The sequence below is a fragment of the Oncorhynchus nerka genome, linkage group LG5, assembly GCF_034236695.1.
Source record: "Oncorhynchus nerka isolate Pitt River linkage group LG5, Oner_Uvic_2.0, whole genome shotgun sequence".
Classification (NCBI taxonomy): Eukaryota; Metazoa; Chordata; class Actinopteri; order Salmoniformes; family Salmonidae; genus Oncorhynchus; species Oncorhynchus nerka.
Window position 1 is genome coordinate 41,610,204 of NC_088400.1, and position 19,425 is coordinate 41,629,628.

A 19,425-nucleotide genomic window follows, 5' to 3' on the forward strand; every position below is an offset into this window, starting at 1 on the left:
TTTAATATCTAGAGGTTAATTTAATACACTTGTTGGTCCAGTTGTGTTATTCGTGGATACGCTTGATCTAGTTTCATATTGTATACTGAACCAATGATGAATGTCAATGAAACACTGTTTGTGTTTGTCTTATGCAATGAAACACAATGGGCCGGTTTCCCAGACCCAGATGAATAAATCTACTCCTGGATTAAAAGCCATGTTCAATAGGGAATGTCCACCAGTGCCAAGCTTTGGGCTATGATGTTTATTCATAGTATTAAACAATAACTAATTTCAAATCATGTACATAACTTAGCCTAGGTCCTAGCTACCAGGGGGGGAACGTGGAAATACTAATAGTTGTAATGTTAACAAAATGTTTAATCAGAGCTCTGTCTCGGTCCTTATGACATTTAATGAAAATAAGCCATTTAATGTTGACAGCATTTCATATAGTTCCTTTTTACATGCTCTGTGGAGAAAGAGGAAAAGCTTGTAATGTTGACATTTTAATGACGTTGATTTACTCTGTAAAACACCTCAGACCTCAATACCCCCATTGTTTCAGTGGAGACTCCAGAACAGTCAACTGCTGTTTAATGTCACACGCTAATGAAGATATAAGTAACTTCATTTCAAGTGGACAAATCCGTATTCAGTGTTCAATAATATATTTCCTGTAAAGTTTTTTTCATTACATGAGTATGAATGGGAAAACTCTGACCTGATGACATCAATCACATGTCTCAAATCTGTTGCCAGCTGAGTTTTCTGCCCATGTCCTATCCAACAAGAGGGGGCCTGTTTTCCATTCAACCATGGCTACCTATAAAGGAGAACTGTTATGGCCTTAACCAACCCTACAAGGAAGCATTTCCTGGCACTTACAACAGGCATGGGAGAACCCAATAGGAAGTTCAATTCAGAGGTTAGGGAAACAGTAACTGTATTAATTTATATTGAACTCAAATCAATCCCCATGACCTAATATTTTCTAAATATATTGTATGAATATAGTCTATCCAAAGAGTGACATATGACAGTGATATCATGGAAACTTTGCTCAGGATTAGATCTATTATTAGGGGGAAGAGATTTGAGGTGAAAAGAACAATGCTTATACAGCAGCTTGTGACCCTGTACATAAGACTGGTGAGTGTGGCTAAGGACAAATAATACAATCCCAAACACATAGCGACCTACTTCCAGCAGGCTACAACTAAACTGGAGCTTTCCCTCACCCTGCGAGCAGCTTCTGAGTGATTGACCACATCAGTGACGGTGCAGTGCCTGTAATGTGTCTACCAGTGAGTGCCCAGCGGCTAGCCTGGTTACTCATTAGGAAGTGACAGGAAACACTTCCTGGGGTTTAAATACACTGTAGAGGAGCCCTCTGAACCACAAAACCACATAAGTCAGTCATCACTGCTCACACTTCTACAGTAGTCCAGAAGTACCTCCTTTCACTGCTAACACACACACTTGGAAAAAAAGGGTTCCAAAAGATTTTCTACCAAAAGCATTTTTATCTGAAGAACACTTTTTGGAGAACGAGGGTTCTTTGTAAGACAGAGTTTTACCTAGGGCCTTTTTTCATCCTAAAAAACATTTTGGGAAGACTAACTGTTATTTGATGATTCTTTAGACACCAATAAATATTATTTGGAAGGAAAGATGTTTCCCACCCCCCTTTTAAATAGTGCCTGAATATTAGTGTTTACATTTTAACAGCAGTTTAGCTAATCTGATCAATTTAAAACGGTAGGTGTGAGAATGTTTGAAACTGTACCTATATTATTGGAATATTTGTGCATGTACACTACATGACCAAAAGTATGTGGTACCTGCTCGAACATCTCATTAAAAAATAATGGGCATTAATATGGAGTTGGTCCTGCCTTTTCTGCTATAACAGCCTACACTCTTCTGGGAAGGATTTCCACTCAATGTTGAAACATTGCTGCTGAGACTTGCTTCCATTCAGCCACAAGAGGATTAGTGATGTTGGGCACTGATGTTGGGAGATTAGGCCTGGCTCACAGTTGGCGTTCCAATTCATCCAAAATGTGTTTGATGAGGTTGATGTCAGGGCTCTGTGCAGGCAAGTCAAGTGCTTCCACACCAATCCCGACAAACCATTTCTGTATGGACCTCACTTTGTGCACGGGGGCATTGTCATGCTGAAACAGGAAAGAGCCTTCCCCAAACTGTTGTTACAAAGTTGGAAGCACAGAATCGTCTAGAATGTCATTGTGTCAATAATGTAGTGTTAATATTTCTCTTCAATGGAACTAAAGGGCCTAGCCTGAACCATGAAAAACAGACCCAGACCAATATTTCTCCTCCACCAAACTTTACAATTGGGACTATGCGTTCGGGCAGGTAGCATTCTCCTGGCATTCGCAAAACCCAGATTAGTCCGTCGGACTGCCAGATGGTGAAGTGTGATTCATCACTCCAGTGACGTGTTTCCACTACTCCAGAGTCCAATGGTGGCGAGCTTTATACCACTCCAACATGGTGATCTTAGGCTTGTGAGCGGCTGCTCGGCCATGGAAACCCATTCCCTAAAGCTCCCGACGAACAGTTGTTGTGCTGACGTTGCTTCCAGAGGTAGTTTGGAACTCGGTAGTGAGTGTTGCAACCGAGGACACAGTTCAGCACTCAGCGGTCCCATTCTGTGAGCTTGAGTGGCCTACCACTTCGTGGCTGAGCCATTGTTGCTCCTAGACATTTCCACTTCACAATAACAGCACTTACAGTTGACCAGGGCAGAAATTTGACAAACTGACTTGTTGGAAAGGTGGCATCCTATGACAGTGCTACTTTGAAAGTCACTGAGCTCTTCAGTTAGGCCATTCTACTGCCAATGTTTGTCTATGAAGATTACATGGCTGTGCGCTCCATTTTAAACACCTGTCAGCAACAGGTATGGTTAAAATAGCCAAATCCACTAATTTGAAGGGGTGTCCACATACTTTTTTATATACAGTGCATTCGGAAAGTATTCAGACCCCATTCACTTTTTCCACATTTTGTTACGTTACAGCCTTATTCTAAAATGGATTAAATAAAAATTCCTCAATCTACACACAATACTCCATAATGACAAAGCAAAAAGTGTTTTCTTTTGTTTTACAAATTTATTAAAAACAGAAATACCTTATTTACGTACACTACCAGTCAAAAGTTTAAAAACACCTACTCATTCAATGAGTTTTCTTTATTTGTACTATTTTCTACATGGTAGAATAATAGTGTAGACATCAAAACTATGAAATTACACATGGAATCATGTAGTAACCAACAAATCATTAAAATCATGTCAAACAAAACATATTCTTCAAATAGCCACCCATTGCTTTGATGACAGCTTTGCACACTCTTGGCATTCTCTCAACCAGCTTCATGAGGTAGTCACCTGGAATGCTTTTCAATTAACAGGTGTGCCTTCTTAAAAGTTAAGAAGGAAATAAATTCCACAAATGAACAGTTATCAGTTGTGTTGTGACAAGGTAGGGGTGGTATACAGAAAATAGCCCTATTTGGTAAAAGACCAAGTCCATATTATGGCAAGAACAGCTCAAATAAGCAAAGAGAAACGACAGTCCATCATTACTTTCAGACAAATTTAAATTAATTTGAAAGTTTCTTCAAGTGCAGTTGCAAAAACCATCAAGCGATATGATGAAACTGTTTCTCATGAGGACCGGCACAGAAATAGAAAACCCAGAGTTACCTCTGCTGCAGAGGATAAGTTCATTAGAGTTACCAGCCTCAGAAATTGCAGCCCAAATAAATGCTTCAGAGTTCAAGTCTGAAGCAAAACAGACATCTCAACATCAACTGTTCAGAGTTGACTGTGTGAATCCGGCCTTCATGGTCGAATTGCTGCAAAGAAGCCATGACTAAAGGATACCAATAAAAAGACGAGACTTGCTTGGGCCAAGAAATACGAGCAATGGACACTAGACTGGTGGAAATGTGTCCTTTGGTCAGGAGTCTAAATTGGATATTTTTGGTTCCAACCGCCATGTCTTTGAGATGCGATGCTGGTGAACGAATGATCTCTGCATGTGTATTTCCCACTGTAAAGCATGGAGGAGGTGGTGTTATGATATGGGGGGGTGCTTTATTTAGAAATCAAGGCACACTTAACCAGCATGGCTACCATAGCATTCTGCAGCGATACGCCATCCTATCTGGTTTGGGTTTAGTGGGACAAACACTTGTTTTTCAACAGGACAATGACCCAACACACCTCCAGGCTGTGTAAGGGCATTTGACCAATAAGGAGAGTGATGGAGTGCTGCATCAGATGACCTGGCCTCCACAATCCCCCGACCTCAACCAAATTGAGATGGTTTGGGATGAGTCCGAACGCAGAGTGAAGGAAAAGCAGCCAACAAGTGCTCAGCATGTGGGAACTCCTTCAAGACTGTTGGAAAAGCATTCCAGGGGAAGCTGGTTGAGAGAATGCCAAAAGTGTACAAAGCAGTCATCAAAGCAGCTTTAACACTTTTTTGGTTACTACATGATTCAATGTGTGTTATTTCATAGTTTTGATATCTTCACTATTATTCTACAATGTAGGAAATAGTAAAAAAATGAAGAAAAACCCTTGAATGAGGTGTTCTAAAACTTTTGTTTTAAGTATTAAGACCCTTTGCTATGAGACTCGAAATTGAGCTCCTATTCCCATTGATCATCCTTGAGATGTTCCTACAACTTGATTGGAATCCACCTGTGGTAAATTCAATTGATTGGACATGATTGGTCCATATAAGGTTGCAGAGTTGACAGTGCATGTCAGAGTAAAAACCGAGCCATGATGTCGAAGGAATTGTCCGTAGAGCTCGGAGAGAGGATTGTGTTGAGGCACAGATCTGGAGAAGGGTACCAAAAAATCTGCAGCATTGAGCTTGCCGCCCAGCCAAACTAAGCAATCGGGGGAGAAGTGCCATGGTCAGGGAGGTGACCAAGAACCTGATGGTCACTCTGACAGCGTTCCAGAATTCCTCTGTGGAGATGGGAGAACCTTCCAGAAGAAAGCCATCTCTGCATCACTCCACCAATCAGACCTTTATGGTGAAGTGACCAGACGGAAGCCACTCCTCAGTAAAAAGCACATGACAGCCCGCTTGGAGTTTACCAAAAGGACTCTCAGACCATGAGAAACTAGATTCTCTAGTCTGATGAAACCAAGATTGAACTGTTTGGCCTGAATGCCAAGTGTCACGTGTCACGTCTGGAGGAAACCTGGCACCATCCCTACGATGAATCATGGTGGTGGCAGCATCATGCTGTGGGGGTGTTTTTCAGTGGCAGGGACTGGGAGACTAGTTAGGATCGAGGGAAAGATGAACGGAGCAAAGTACAGAGAGATTCTTAATGAACACCTGCTCCAGAGTGCTCAGGACCTTAAACTGGGGTGAAGATTCACCTTCTAACAGGACAATGACCCTAAGCACACAGCCAAGACGATGCAGGAGTATCTTCGGGACAAGTCTCTGAATGTCCTTGAATGGCCCAGCAAGAGCCCGGCCTCGAACATTTCTGGATAGACCTGAAAATACCTGTGAAGCGACGCTCCCCATACAACCTCACAGAAGTTGAGAATATCTGCAGAGAAGAATGGGAGAAACTCCCCAAAAACAGGTGTGCCAAGCTTGTAGCGTCATACCCAAGAAGACTCAAGGCTGTAATCGCTGCTAAAGGTGCTTCAACAAAGTACTGAGTAAAGTGTCTGAATACGTATGTAAATGTGATAATTCAAAAAATACATGTTTATAACTTTGCAAAAATGTCTAAAAACCAGTTTTTACTTTATCAATGTATTATTGTGGGTAGATTGATGAGGGGGGAAACGATTGAATCAATTTTAGGATAACGCTGTAACGTAACAAAATGTGGGGAAAGTCAAGGGGTCTGAATACTTTCCAAATGCATTTTACATAGCGTACTGACATAGAAATCATGGCAAAGATATCAACTGTCTTTCAAATTAATATTTGTGATTTTATTGAGCAGAGAGTAGAGGGGAGTCTGAGTGAACCAACAGTGTATTGTATTGTACACAGCAAATTGGCCAGTCCTAGTTTACCTAGTTTTTTTCAGTGTAACATTTCTAGTGATTCAGGAGTTAAATTAACACTCGCTGACTCAGCGGTGTTAAAGAACTCCAGTCTTGGTCTTAATAAGCCGAGTTGAGAGTGAGAGTAAAACACTCAAAACCATGCCCATCATCATATTTCCCAGCATGCTCTATTGCAGGTTGATTTTCAGAATTGTTTGTTTCAATTTCTGTGTTTTTGTATTGATTGGTCGATTAATGTTATTCTACACAAACATAAATCATTTTTGCTGGAAAAGGAGAGGGTTATAATTGGTATACACCAGAGGTGCAGAGACCGATACATAAACCTCAAAGTGCTGAAGAGCCTGTACCAAAGCGAGCATCTCCTTCTCATTAGTAGTGTTTTTGATATGAGGCCAATTTCTTTGAAAAGTACCCCACAGGCTGCTCAACGTCTTTCTCTCGGAGCACAGCCCCTGCACCTACACCGCTGGCATCGGTGTACAGACAAGACAGACGCTGGAAATCTGAAGCAAGTAGATAGCACCGGAGCTAGAGACCAAAAGGGTATTTTTCTTCTCAAAAGCCTCCTGACAGTCAGGGCTTCAACAGGAAACGACTATCGGACTGGTCAAATTTGTAAGTGGCGCAACAACCTTGGCAAAGTTCTTGCAAAAAGCCTGGTCGTAGCCAGCCATTCCCAAGAATCAGCACAGTTCCTGGCAAGAAGCTGGCACTGGGAAGTTATTGATGGCCTCCACTTTTACCAGGACCGGTCGGTCTTTCCCTTGCCCCACCACCTTCCCGAGATATTTAACTGTTGCTCAGGCAATTTTGCTCTTTGTCAGGATAACTGTCAGGTTGGCAGCTGCGAAACGCCTGAATAGACTCAATATCCTGAAGGTGCTCAATATCCTGAAGGTGCTGGGGCCTGCCAATATTTCTTTAGCAGATCCAACTTACTAACGTACTTAGCAGCGCCAACACAGTCCACACGTCGACCCTGAGCAAAGGGTACGAGTCCAACTTTGTAACGGCGTGGATTTTCCGAAAATCAGAACAAAACCACAGGACCCATCCGCCATAGGTACTAATATACAGGGCGAACTCCACGGACTGTTACCATATTGTGCAATGCCTTGCTCAAGAATATACTGTACCTCACTGCGTAGTTTCTCTCTCATTTCAGGGTTCACTCGATTGGCATCTACTTTTACTTTACTACATTCCTAGAGAAAATATTGCACTTTTACACCATACATTTTCCCTGACACCCAAAAGTACTTGTTATATTTTGAATGCTTTTAGCAGGACAGGAAAATGGTCCAATTCACACACTTATCAACAGAATATCCCTGGTCATCCCTACTGCTGCTGATCTGGCGGACTCACTAAACACACAAGTGTTGGTGTGCCCCTGGCTATCCGTAAATTAAAAAACAAAAAAATGGTGCCATCTGGTTTGCTTAATATAAGGAATTTGAAATAATCACATTTTTGATACTTAAGTATATTTTAGCAATTACATTTACTTTTTATCCTTAAGTATATTTTAAACCAAATACTTTTAGACTTTTACTCAAGTAGTATTTTACTAGGTAACTTTTACTTTTAGTTGAGGAATTTTCTATTAAAAAGGTATCTTTACTTTTACTCAAGTATGACAATTGGGTACTTTTTCCACCACTTTTGAGTTGGCACATTGAGAATAAACCCTGATATTCTAAAAGCAGTGCAACAATGTCGCCTTTTTTTGCCGGAGACAAGTGTGCCAAAAAGACAGAATCTCTAAATTACTCAGCCGTCCCACAGACACAGGGTGTCTAGGGCTATGATTCTCACTTCGGGTGCGAGAGGTCCTGGGTTCAAATTTGGTTACGTTCCCCAGTAAGAAAACGAAAAATTGTTGCTCAAACAGAAAAGAGAACTAACAAAGAGTCACTGACAAAAACGAAAACAAAAGACACTCATGGGGGTGTCCACTGAAAGTTGACTAGCAACAACAACTGGAACCTAAAGACCAATAGTGAGTGCCCACTAAATTTGCCCAAGAACAGGCTAACAATAAAACACACACCAAGCTTAAAGACAGGAAGTAAACCAAAAAGTAGAGCAGAACAAAAACAGGGAAGATCAGATAAATGGTTTGTCTAGAAATCAAATCAGAAGCGTAAACTAAAGGTGTTTAACCCTCCACATCTCAAGACAACTGGAGCACTGAGCCAGCCACTGTTAAATTGCACCTGGGCCAGCACAGGTGAAACACATACTGACTATATTGAGGTGACACCAATCGGTGCATCCTACGTGCTAATGTGCTAAAAGTCCAACCTCAGAACACAAATGGAAAAACCAAAACCTGTAACAGTATGACAACATAATATTTGTTTTCAGCATAACTAGATTAAAACCCTTTATCTTAGGCATGATAATGTCCTTGTTATAGTAAAGCATGAGTTGTTGATCGTGACAATATCAAAGCAAATGGAATGGAGTTTCCTTGTGAACGGTGCTGCTCAAAGGAAGGTGAGGCTCACTCACCGTTCCAAACAGTCTTCCATCTCCATTCATGGCCAGATAACGGTTGGCTGAGACCCCTTTGATCACTACCTCCCCCACTGAGGTCGCCTGGAGTTGAAGCTTGACTGAGGAGAGGAAAATGTTTTAGTGTCACAGTAAACTCCATTTACGCTATACTGAACAATCAGTCAATTGAAATAAATTCATTAGGCCTTCATCTATGGATTTCACAACTGGGCAAGGGCGCAGCCATGGTAGCCAGGACCTGCCAATTAGAATTAGTTTTTCCCCACAAAAGAGCTTTACTCCTCCGTTTTATCAGCTGTCTGTGTGGCTGGTTTCAGACAATCCCGTAGATGAAGAAGCCAGATGTGGAGGTCCTAGGCTGGCATAATTACATGGGGTCTGCGGTTATGAGGCCGGTTGGACATACTGCCAAATTCTCTAAAACGACGTTGGAGGCGGCTTATGGTAGAGAAATTAACATGAAATTCTCTGGCAACAGCTCTGGTGGACGTTCCTGCAGACAGCATGCCAATTGCACACTCCCCCAAAACTTGAAAACATCTGTGCCATTGTCTTGAGTGGCCTTTCATTGTCCCCAGTAGAAGGTGCACCTGTATAATGATCATGCTGTTTAATCAGCTTATTGATATGCCACACCTGTCAGGTGGATGGATTATCTTATCTTATTATCTTATTATACATAAGTCTGGGCACAAAATTAGGGAGAAATAAGCTTTTTGTGCATATGGAACATTTCTGGGATCTTTTATTTCAGTTTATGAAACATGGGACCAACACTTTACATGTTGCATTTATTTTTTTGTTCAGTATAGAATAGATGTAATACACTGAGTGTACAAAACATTAAGAACGCCTGCTCTTTCCATGACAGACTGACCAGGTGATAACTATGATCCATTATTGATGTCACTTGTTAAATCCACTTCAGTGTAGATGAAGGAGAGGATACAGGTTAAAGAAGTATTTTTAAGCCTTGAGACATAGATTGTGTATGTGTGCCATTCAGAGGGTGAATAGGCAAGACAAAATATTTAAGTGCCTTTGAATGCGGTATTGTAGTACGTGCCAGGTGCAGCGGTTTGTGCCAAGAACTGCAACGCTACTGTGTTTTTCACGCTCAACAATTTCCCGTGTGTATTAAGAAAACTCCACCTCCCAAAGGACATCCAGCCACCTTGACACAATTGTGGGAAACATTGGAGTCAACATAGGCCAGCATCCCTGTGGAACGTTTGACACCTTGTAGAGTCCATGCGCTGACAAAATGAGGCTGTTCCTGAGGGCAAAAGGGGGGGTGCAACTCAATATTAGGAAGATGTTCTTAATGTTTGGTACACTCAGTGTTATTAATGGTGTTTTTTTTTTTTCACATTTATTTAACCAGGTAGTCTAGTTGAGAACAAGTTCTCATTTACAACTGCGACCTGGCCAAGATAAACGCATAGCAGTGTGAACAGACAACACAGAGTTACACATGGAGTAAACAATAAACAAGTCAATAACACAGTAGAAGAAAAAAAAGAGTCTATATACATTGTGTGCAAAAGGCATGAGGAGGTAGGCGAATAATTACAATTTAGCATATTAATACTGGAGTGATAAATGATCAGATGGTCATGTGCGGGTAGAGATACTGGTGTGCAAAAGAGCAGAAAAGTACATAAAAACAGTATGGGGATGAGGTAGGTAAATTGGGTGGACAATTTACCGATGGACTATGTACAGCTGCAGCGATCGGTTAGCTGCTCAGATAGCAGATGTTTAAAGTTGGTATGGGAGATAAAATCTCCAACTTCAGCGATTTTTGAAATTAGTTCCAGTCACAGGCAGCAGAGAACTGGAAGGAAAGGCGTGCTACGGGTGGGTGTTGCCATCGTGACCAGTGAACTGAGATAAGGCGGAGCTTTACCTAGCATGGACTTGTAGATGACCTGGAGCCAGTGGGTCTGGCGACGAATATGTAGCGAGGGCCAGCTGACTAGAGCATACAGGTCGCAGTGGTGGGTGGTATAAGGTGCTTTAGTAACAAAACGGAAGGCATTGTGATAAACTGCATCCAGTTTGCTGAGTAGAGTATTGGAAGATATTTTGTAGATGACATCGCCGAAGTTGAGGATCGGTAGGATAGTCAGTTTTATTAGGGTAAGTTTGGCGGCGTGAGTGAAGGAGGCTTTGTTGCGAAATAGAAAGCCGACTCTAGATTTGATTTTAGATTGGAGATGTTTGATATGTGTCTGGAAGGAGAGTACAGTCTAGCCAGACACCTAGGTACTTATAGATGTCCACGTATTCTAGGTTGGAACCATCCAAGGTGGTGATGCTAGTCGGGCCTGCGGGTGCAGGCAGCGAACGGTTGAAAAGCATGCATTTGGTTTTACTAGCGTTTAAGAGCAGTTGGAGGCCACGGAAGGAGTGTTGTATGGCATTGAAGCTCGTTTGGAGGTTAGATAGCACAGTGTCCAAGGAAGGGCCAGAAGTATACAGAATGGTGTCGTCTGCGTAGAGGTGGATCAGGGAATCGCCTGCAGCAAGAGCAACATCATTGATATATAAAGAGAAAAGAGTCGGCCCAAGAATTGAACCCTGTGGCACCCCCTTAGAGACTGCCAGAGGACCGGACAACATGCTCTCCGATTTGACACACTGAACTCTGTCTGCAAAGTAGTTGGTGAACCAGGCAAGGCAGTCATTAGAAAAACCGAGGCTACTGAGTCTGCCGATAAGAATGATGATTGACAGAGTCGAAAGCTTTGGCCAGGTCGATGAAGACGGCTGCAAAGTACTGTCTTTTATTGATGGCGGTTATGATATCGTTTAGTACCTTGAGCGTGGCTGAGGTGCACCCATGACCGGCTCAGAAACCAGATTGCACAGCGGAGAAGGTACGGTGGGATTCGAGATGGTCAGTGATCTGTTTGTTGACTTAGCTTTCGAAGACCTTAGATAGGCAGGGCAGGATGGATATAGGTCTGTAACAGTTTCGGTCCAGGGTGTCTCCCCCTTTGAAGAGGGGGATGACCGCGGCAGCTTTCCAATCCTTGGGGATCTCAGACGATACGAAAGAGAGGTTGAACAGGGTGTTAATAGAGGTTGCGACAATGACGGCGGATAGTTTCAGAAATAGAGGGTCCAGATTGTCAAGCCCAGCTGATTTGTATGGGTCCATGTTTTGTAGCTCTTTCAGAACATCTATCTGGATTTGGGTAAAGGAGAAGCTGGGGATGCTTGGGCGAGTAGCTGCAGGGGGGCGGAGCTGTTGGCGGAAGTTGGAGTAGCCCGGAGTAAGTATGGCCAGCCGTTGAGAAACACTTGAAGTTTTCGATTATCATGGATTTATCGGTGGTGACCGTGTTACCTAGCCTCAGTGCAGTGGGCAGCTGGGAGGTGCTCAAAATATAAAAACGAAATAACGATGTAACAATATTTTTATATTGCAGTAATGGTTTAGTCAAGTATTTAGATGAAGAGAAGCACCCAGAATATAATACTTTTTGTAGAGTCAGATAAGCCTACATGTGTTGTGCCAACGGAGCATATTTCAACAACATATTTTTAGCATTGTTTTTTTTAACTAAATGAGTTCCTATCAAACTGGCCTCATAAGGCAAAATGGCAAGACAGTATATTGTAAACGTATATACAGTATATCACAAAAGTGAGTACACCCCACACTTTGCTACAATGTAAAGTAGTGAGTGTACAGCTTGTTTAACAGTGTAAATTTGCTGTCTAAACCGCTGGCAACAAAAGTGAGTACACCCCTAAGTGAAAATGTCCAAATTGGGCCCAATTATCCATTTTCCCTCCCCGGTGTCATGTGACTCGTTAGTGTTACAAGGTCTCAGGTGTGAATGGGTAGCAGGTGTGTTAAATTTGGTGTCATCGCTCTCACACTCCCTCATACTGACTGGTCACTGGAAGTTCAACATGGCACCTCATGGCAAAGAACTCTGAGGATCTGAAAAAACTAAATTGTTGCTCTACATAAAGCTGGCCTGGGCTATAAGAAGATTGCCAAGACCCTGAAACTGAGCTGCAGCACGGTGGCCAAGACCATGCAGCGGTTTAACTGGACAGGTTCCACTCAGAACAGGCCTCGCCATGGTCGACCAAAGAAGTTGAGTGCCCGTGCTCAGCGTCATATCCAGAGGTTGTCTTTGGGAAATAGACGTATTAGTGCTGCCAGCATTGCTGCAGAGGTTGAAGGGGTGGGGGGTCAGCCCGTCAGTGCTCAGACCATACGCCGTACACTGCATCAAATTGGTCTGCATGGCTGTCGTCCCAGAAGGAAGCCTCTTCTAAAGATGATGCACAAGAAAGCCCGCAAACAGTTTGCTGAAGAAAAGCAGACTAAGGACATGGATTACTGGAACCATGTCCTGTGGTCTGATGAGACCAAGATAAACTTATTTGGTTCAGATGGTGTCAAGCGTGTGTGGCGGCAACCAGGTGAGGAGTACAAAGACAAGTGTGTCTTGCCTACAGTCAAGCATGGTGGTGGGAGTGTCATGGTCTGGGGCTGCATGAGTGCTGCCGGCACTGGGGAGCTACAGTTCATTGAGGGAACCATGAATGCCAACATGTACTGTGACATACTGAAGCAGAGCATGATCCCCACCCTTCGGAGACTGGGACGCAGGACAGTATTCCAACATGATAACGACCCCAAACACACCAAGACGACTACTGCCTTGCTAAAGAAGTTGAGGGTAAAGGTGATGGACTGGCCAAGCATGTCTCCAGACCTAAACCCTATTTAGCATCTGTGGGGCATCCTCAAATGGAAGGTGGAGGAGTGCAAGGTCTCTAACATCCACCATCTCCGTGATGTCGTCATGGAGGAGTGGAAGAGGACTCCAGTGGCAACCTGTGAAGCTCTGGTGAACTCCATGCCCAAGAGGGTTAAGGCAGTGCTGGAAAATGGTGGCCACACAAAATATTGACACTTTGGGCCCAATTTGGACATTTTCACTTTTCAGTGTACTCACTTTTGTTGCCAGCGGTTTAGACATTAATGGCTGTATGTTGAGTTATTTTGAGGGGACAGCAAATTTACACTGTTATACAAGCTGTACACTCACTACTTTACATTGTAGCAAAGTGTCATTTCTTCAGTGTTGTCACATGAAAAGATATACTCAAATATTTACAAAAATGTGAGGGGTGTACTCACTTTTGTGATAAATATATATAGTATATCAGAGGCATCTGTATGCACTTAGGGTTTGTGTAATGACTAATGTCATGAAGATCCATTCCTCTCGGAATAAATACATAATTAGTAGTTGTTACGTGCAAGGGAGCATGAAAGTTTACTAAACATCTGTGCAATAGGTCTCGTGATCTAATCTAAGTGAAACTTTCTCTTTCAGCCATGGTTAATTTCATCATCCCTTGCTTTAAATCATATGGAGAATGCAAATTGGTACGTCAACAGTGTTCTATTTGAATGAATGGTCATAACAGAAAATGAGGTTCTCTTCCAGTTTCGTGTATTTGTTATTACATACACTTATAGAATATATGCCTTATTGAGTAAAGATAAATGGTACTATAAAGCACATGATGTCAATTTTTGGGCAGTAATTGAAATGACTAATGTCTGTCGTCTCCACTCTTAGGAGTTAATTGCTTGTGATTTTGGACAGCTGTTTGAGTGCACCTGTTCCATGTCCCATCCCTTATCACCCAAGGATATACTGAGCAGTGCTTCCTGTGATGAAAACCCCTTCTTCGACATGGGCCCCTTCTCCTACCAATTACTGATGAATTCTGAGATACATAGATTGAAGAAAGAAAAAAACTAGATCGTGAGTGATGAGGTGGTTTAAATGTGTCAAGGGCAAACCTTACATATTACTTGTTGCATGTTACATTTAAAGCTAATCAATAACACTCCAATATATATTATACTGAAGTGATAAAGACACAAACCTAGATCCTCAATGACTATCAATGGGCCTTTACTTATGTGAACTCAAGAGTTGGTCTTATGTATTAATACACATTTCACACGAAAGTTATGTCATTTTATTTCTGGACATTTCAATTACAAGTGACGTAATAGCAGTGCCTTTTTAATGTATGGCAGTGTTACACACCCAGGTGACTTGAATGAGAGCAAAATATACACTTACCACATTCATGAAAGCACTAGCAAAGGCTAATGTACAAGAACTAGACAAACTTATTTGAATGTTGGAGAAGCCATAAACGCATGCATTGAAATTCACTTTAGTCCTCCATGATTTCCCGGTTACTTCACTGTCGCCCTTACAAAACATAAAGAAGCTTTGTCTGCCATGCAATGGACTGGAACCACTTACTGTGGGGGTCGTTCTTCTCTCGGATCCCGTCCACGCTTCCATTAGAGTTTATCCTCAAGAAGTAGCCCCCGTTTTTACAGTACAGCCTCTTGGGCTCCTTAAAGTTTCCTGGAGGGAAGCCGCCACTGCCTCCATCTTCAGGTGTGGCGGGTAGAGTGGTGATTTCTCCTGTAGCCATCTCTTCCCTTTTTCCCTGCTGCTGCTGTGTGTTAGCAGTGCAGCAGCCCTACGGTGGCCTCACGCTAACTGCTGTTCCCTCCCTCCTCCAGCAAGCCTCACAGAGCCTGATTTTAGTTAACCACCAGGGTCAGATAGTTTGTTTGAGAACCCCCCCTCTGGTGCAACATGACGCCTACTCTCAAGCCGAGAGGAAATGAAGCGCAAACGACACTTGGAAAGGTGCTTGTTATCCTCGATGGCAAGGTCCACCCCTCTCTGGCCTCTTCTCGTTCCTTTAAGAAAGCCTAAGAGTTGATATTCGAAAGTAGTTTGAATGGAGATTTGCGTGTTCCCCCCTCCATAGTCTTCTTCCTCCACTCTGAAAAGTTTATAGCAGGGCAGCTGGCTGAAATCTGGAGAGGCTTCCCCTGTGGGCCTCAGATAACGTGCGCCCTCCAATGCGAGTACAGACACACCGACACTTGCACAAGCCCACTTTGACGTTGTAACTGAACCAGCCAACCCTGCACAGCACTAGCAGAGAAAAGACTGGGCTTACTGACAGACCTGCGTCATAAAAGACCCTGGGCTGGTGCAACCTGAGACCAGTAGAGGCTTCAGCTTAGCCCCACAGCTTGGAAGAACTTTTGAGCAGAATCAGTGATTATGTGCTATGTTATTGAAGAACAACAACAAAAATGCAGCAGAAAGTACAACAGAGTAAATTACAATGGGCTTGTCTAATTTAACAAAAGTAAATTGACTATTTGAATGGCCCCTTCAAACAGAAACTCTGCGTTAAATCGTGAATTGCATAAAAGCTGTTTCTATGAAGTATGCCATTTAGACATTTTGTCTAATCAATTTTAATCTGAGTCAAAGCCATTAATGTCTGTTTTCAAAGTAACCACTGGAGACAGACTAGAAAGAACAGAGCTTCACACATCTAAAACTCAGATTATGGTTGATAATATCACGGTAATTGGATGCATGCATATCAATGAAAAATGTAACCACAGCCAGACAACAATGACTCAGCACAAAATAATACTTCCTGTTCACTTGACTATCCTCACACGGACTGATGATAATTTTAGAATCATACGGAGTTGAAACAGTAGGTCTTGTGTGGGCTTTGTGTGCCATGGACATAATTTTCAGACAGTACTTCAGATACAAATGCTTTCATCTAATTCCAGGTACACTGTCTAACTCTGTTTGCCATGAAGTATTAGGCCTTGGATTCCTCCAGACACTCCTCAAACATAAGTTGGGTTGTGAGCAGACAATATTTTTTTTTAAGTGTCTAGTTTGACCTTCCAAATGTGTCCCTAGTTTGGTCTTACCCATTTCCTTCTCAGTTGTCATGTTTTCATTGGTCATCATCACACCCCAACCAATTCACAGAAACACAACCACTGAGTGATGCTACAGTTAAAATAGCTTGGATTCCAAAATACAGCCATCAGTCTGTTAGAATATGACCAATGGAAATAAAAATGGTAAGTTCTAGTTCACAATTAAGTTCACTGTTAAATAAAAACAAGACAGCTTCCGGTGCCTAGTGAGAAATGTTGATATTTCTTTAACCTTTTTCGCAGGGTTTTGGATTAGTCAGACCTGAGACATTTACTTTGTCTACGAAATTTCCTTTTCTGCAAATTCTTGCTATGTTATGACAAACAGGACCAAGCAAGTCATGAAACCATGCCCTGTTGGCTGGGATTTAGGCAGTGTTCAAAGTTGAGACACATAGGAAGCAAATCGAGACTCAGGTAAACACTGACAACAACAAAAAATAAATGTTCCTTTTTCAGTGACACTTCAACAGTTCATTATTCATTGGGTTTTAGAAGATGAGCTCATCTTTGAAGTAGCCTGTTACATGTCATTGGTGGCAAGATGATAAAGGGTCGACACTGGACTCTGTTTAATCTTCCATGTTGAATACTGCGAGCATCACCTCAATAGCCTATAATGCTCACTTTGTAGTCAGTAATGAGGTTGATAAAATGATGTCACACATTCTATGCTTGTTCTGTAACTTTGGATCTGGGTGGAATGTATCATATAAAATGTGCATGAGGTGTGATGTGAGACGATCAGCATGTAATTCTAGGATGGGGATAATCATGAAAACATTTACTGAGCTCAACACACAAAGAAATCATGAAGTGACAGAGTGCAATGTTCATATCCTTTGTCTCCACCATGTGGTAAAATTCTGCCAGGCCAGCTAACAAGCTCTAATAACTTAATTTCAGCATATTTGGATTCAAAGTATAAAACATATTATATATGCATTTCACACTGTTTCCAATATATAAAAAATTATAGTACACAAAGCTGTTTAATTAAAAACCATCATAGCACCATAACATTTGATTGCCCTTCCACTTGTTTGGGATCTATACCAGTAATAATCTCTGTCTGTCTGCAACACAAGAAAGACAAAACCCAGGGCTTTCCTCCCTGCTTCCAACTTCAACATCACATTGGCATAGACTTTCCCAGCACTGTTCTTCATATCTTGGGACATTAAACCATCCTCGGCGTCATCTCTCAATTAGCAGTCTTGAGAAATTAGCATCTAGAGATAATCCTCCATTCAAATCTTTCAGCTGCTAATTGATTGTCGTCCAAGCACCACGTTCAAGCACATCAGACCTGTATGGGTTTCTTGCTCTTCCTTGTTAATCTTGTGGGACAGAGGCTCCATCTTTTCCTGTTGTTTACTCACCATTATCTTCAATGTACTTTTGAATGTGATGGACGCAAAGAAAGTCAGTTGTTCCAGCACCGGGGAGCAGATTCATATCTTTCATTGTGTGGTGTATAGACGATATGCACAGCCACAGAACCAGTCCAAGGCTTGCAGCTTGCCGTGCACAGAGCTTGTGAGGACCACTGTGACCAGCGCCATGCAATCAGCAAAGATGTTCACAGCCATTGATGCTCTCCTTCCGTTGCCACTGCAGTCTCTCCACATGGAGACTTCGACTCCAGTGCCGACGCAGTTCTTACTCAGTTGTGTGGCATAGGTGACAGGGACAGCTCCTGTTGTTTCATGCAAAGTCCGTCAAAACTGCGGGCTTCACCCTGTCAACCACAGGTATACAGTGTCTAAAGCAGTGCTGGGTTAGTCTTTCACTTGCCTCACCATTGACCAAAACTAGATTCACATTGTTTTTCAACAGAGTTGTTAAAACTTTGTTTTGCCAATCCTTTCTTTGCTGAGACTGTTCAAGTCCAACTTGTCGGTCATATGGCTGATGTCAGTTTTATTATTGAAACCAAGATGGCGGTATTTTTCAGAGATCTCTATTAATGAGAACAACTTGCCACCTCTGCTCTTTCATGTGAACAAGGGAAGACTGCTCTGCAGAAAGCAGAATAGGGCTCCTGAGTGGGGCAGCGGTCTAAGGCACTGCATCTCAGTGCTAGAGGTATCACTACAGACCCTGGTTCGATTCCAGGCTGTATCACAACCGGCCGTGATTGGGAGTCCCATAGAGCGGCGCACAGTTGGCCCAGCACCTGTCCATGTTAGGGCAGTCATTGTAAATAAGAATTTGTTTTTAACTGACTTGCCTAGTTAAATAAATGTGACGCTGAAACATGTGCACACACCAAGGACGACTCTCCCGTCTTAAAACATTTTTTTTTATTGGGGACCAAAAAGGAATGTGTGACAACCGCCAAACCTGTGAGATGCTGCAGTCCATTATGAAGTCTCTGATTAATTACAGTAATTCCCATTTCCTGTAATACCAGTAAAGATTGGAATTTGATGTTAGGATAATTCTGGGGGGAAATAGAACAGCTGTCCAAACTATTTACCAGAAGGATAATTAATTATGTCAAAATACACAGTGAGAGCTACAGCAATGAATACCTTTGGTGTGGCTAGTTCTGCAGTGTAGTTGTCTAGTAGCTAGCTAGTCCCGAATGTGGCGACGCTTTCCATTATGTACAGCATAGTCACACATATTGACATCGAACAAAACCCTAAACATCTCTCGTCTGTCATGAATGTTGAGTACAATAATTGTTTTACTTACTCTGCCGATTGGCCGTGGGGTTGGTCCTTCAACTGTTCAATATTTTAGACAAAATATCAACAGGAAAGTATTATTAAACCCGACTTTAGAACGCGGGTCTCTGTGTGTGGCAGTCAAGATGTGTTTGGCACGTGCAAAAGATGGAAGTACATGCGCATGATGCATGCATACTAACTGAAGACTCGCAGATGTTTACATGGTTTTGCGCATGTGCCAGGTGATCGAAACTTCAATTGCAGTACCAGACCTCTAAAAAGTTGGGTAAATAGAACTT

General features: G+C 42.3%; 1 protein-coding gene and 1 pseudogene across 2 annotated transcripts in view; both read right to left on the reverse strand.

Moving 5' to 3' along the window:
- Positions 1-15,590, reverse strand: part of LOC115129521 (fibroblast growth factor 2-like) — an 18,309-nt gene extending 2,719 nt beyond the window's left edge. Inside the window, exons 1-3 of one of the 2 annotated variants that reach the window (XM_029659942.2) lie at positions 14,932-15,590; positions 8,600-8,703; positions 707-808 (exon numbers count right to left, since the gene is read on the reverse strand). In XM_029659942.2, the coding sequence (XP_029515802.1) occupies positions 716-808; positions 8,600-8,703; positions 14,932-15,109 (375 nt within the window). In that variant the 5' untranslated portion in view covers positions 15,110-15,590 and the 3' untranslated portion in view covers positions 707-715. The remainder of the gene's footprint in view (positions 1-706; positions 809-8,599; positions 8,704-14,931) is intronic. The other variant, XM_029659941.2, reaches the window with a different exon arrangement.
- A 2,198-nt stretch (positions 15,591-17,788) lies between these two features.
- LOC135571696 (Bardet-Biedl syndrome 12 protein homolog) lies at positions 17,789-18,635 on the reverse strand (annotated as a pseudogene).
- Between the last annotated feature and the right edge of the window lie 790 nt (positions 18,636-19,425).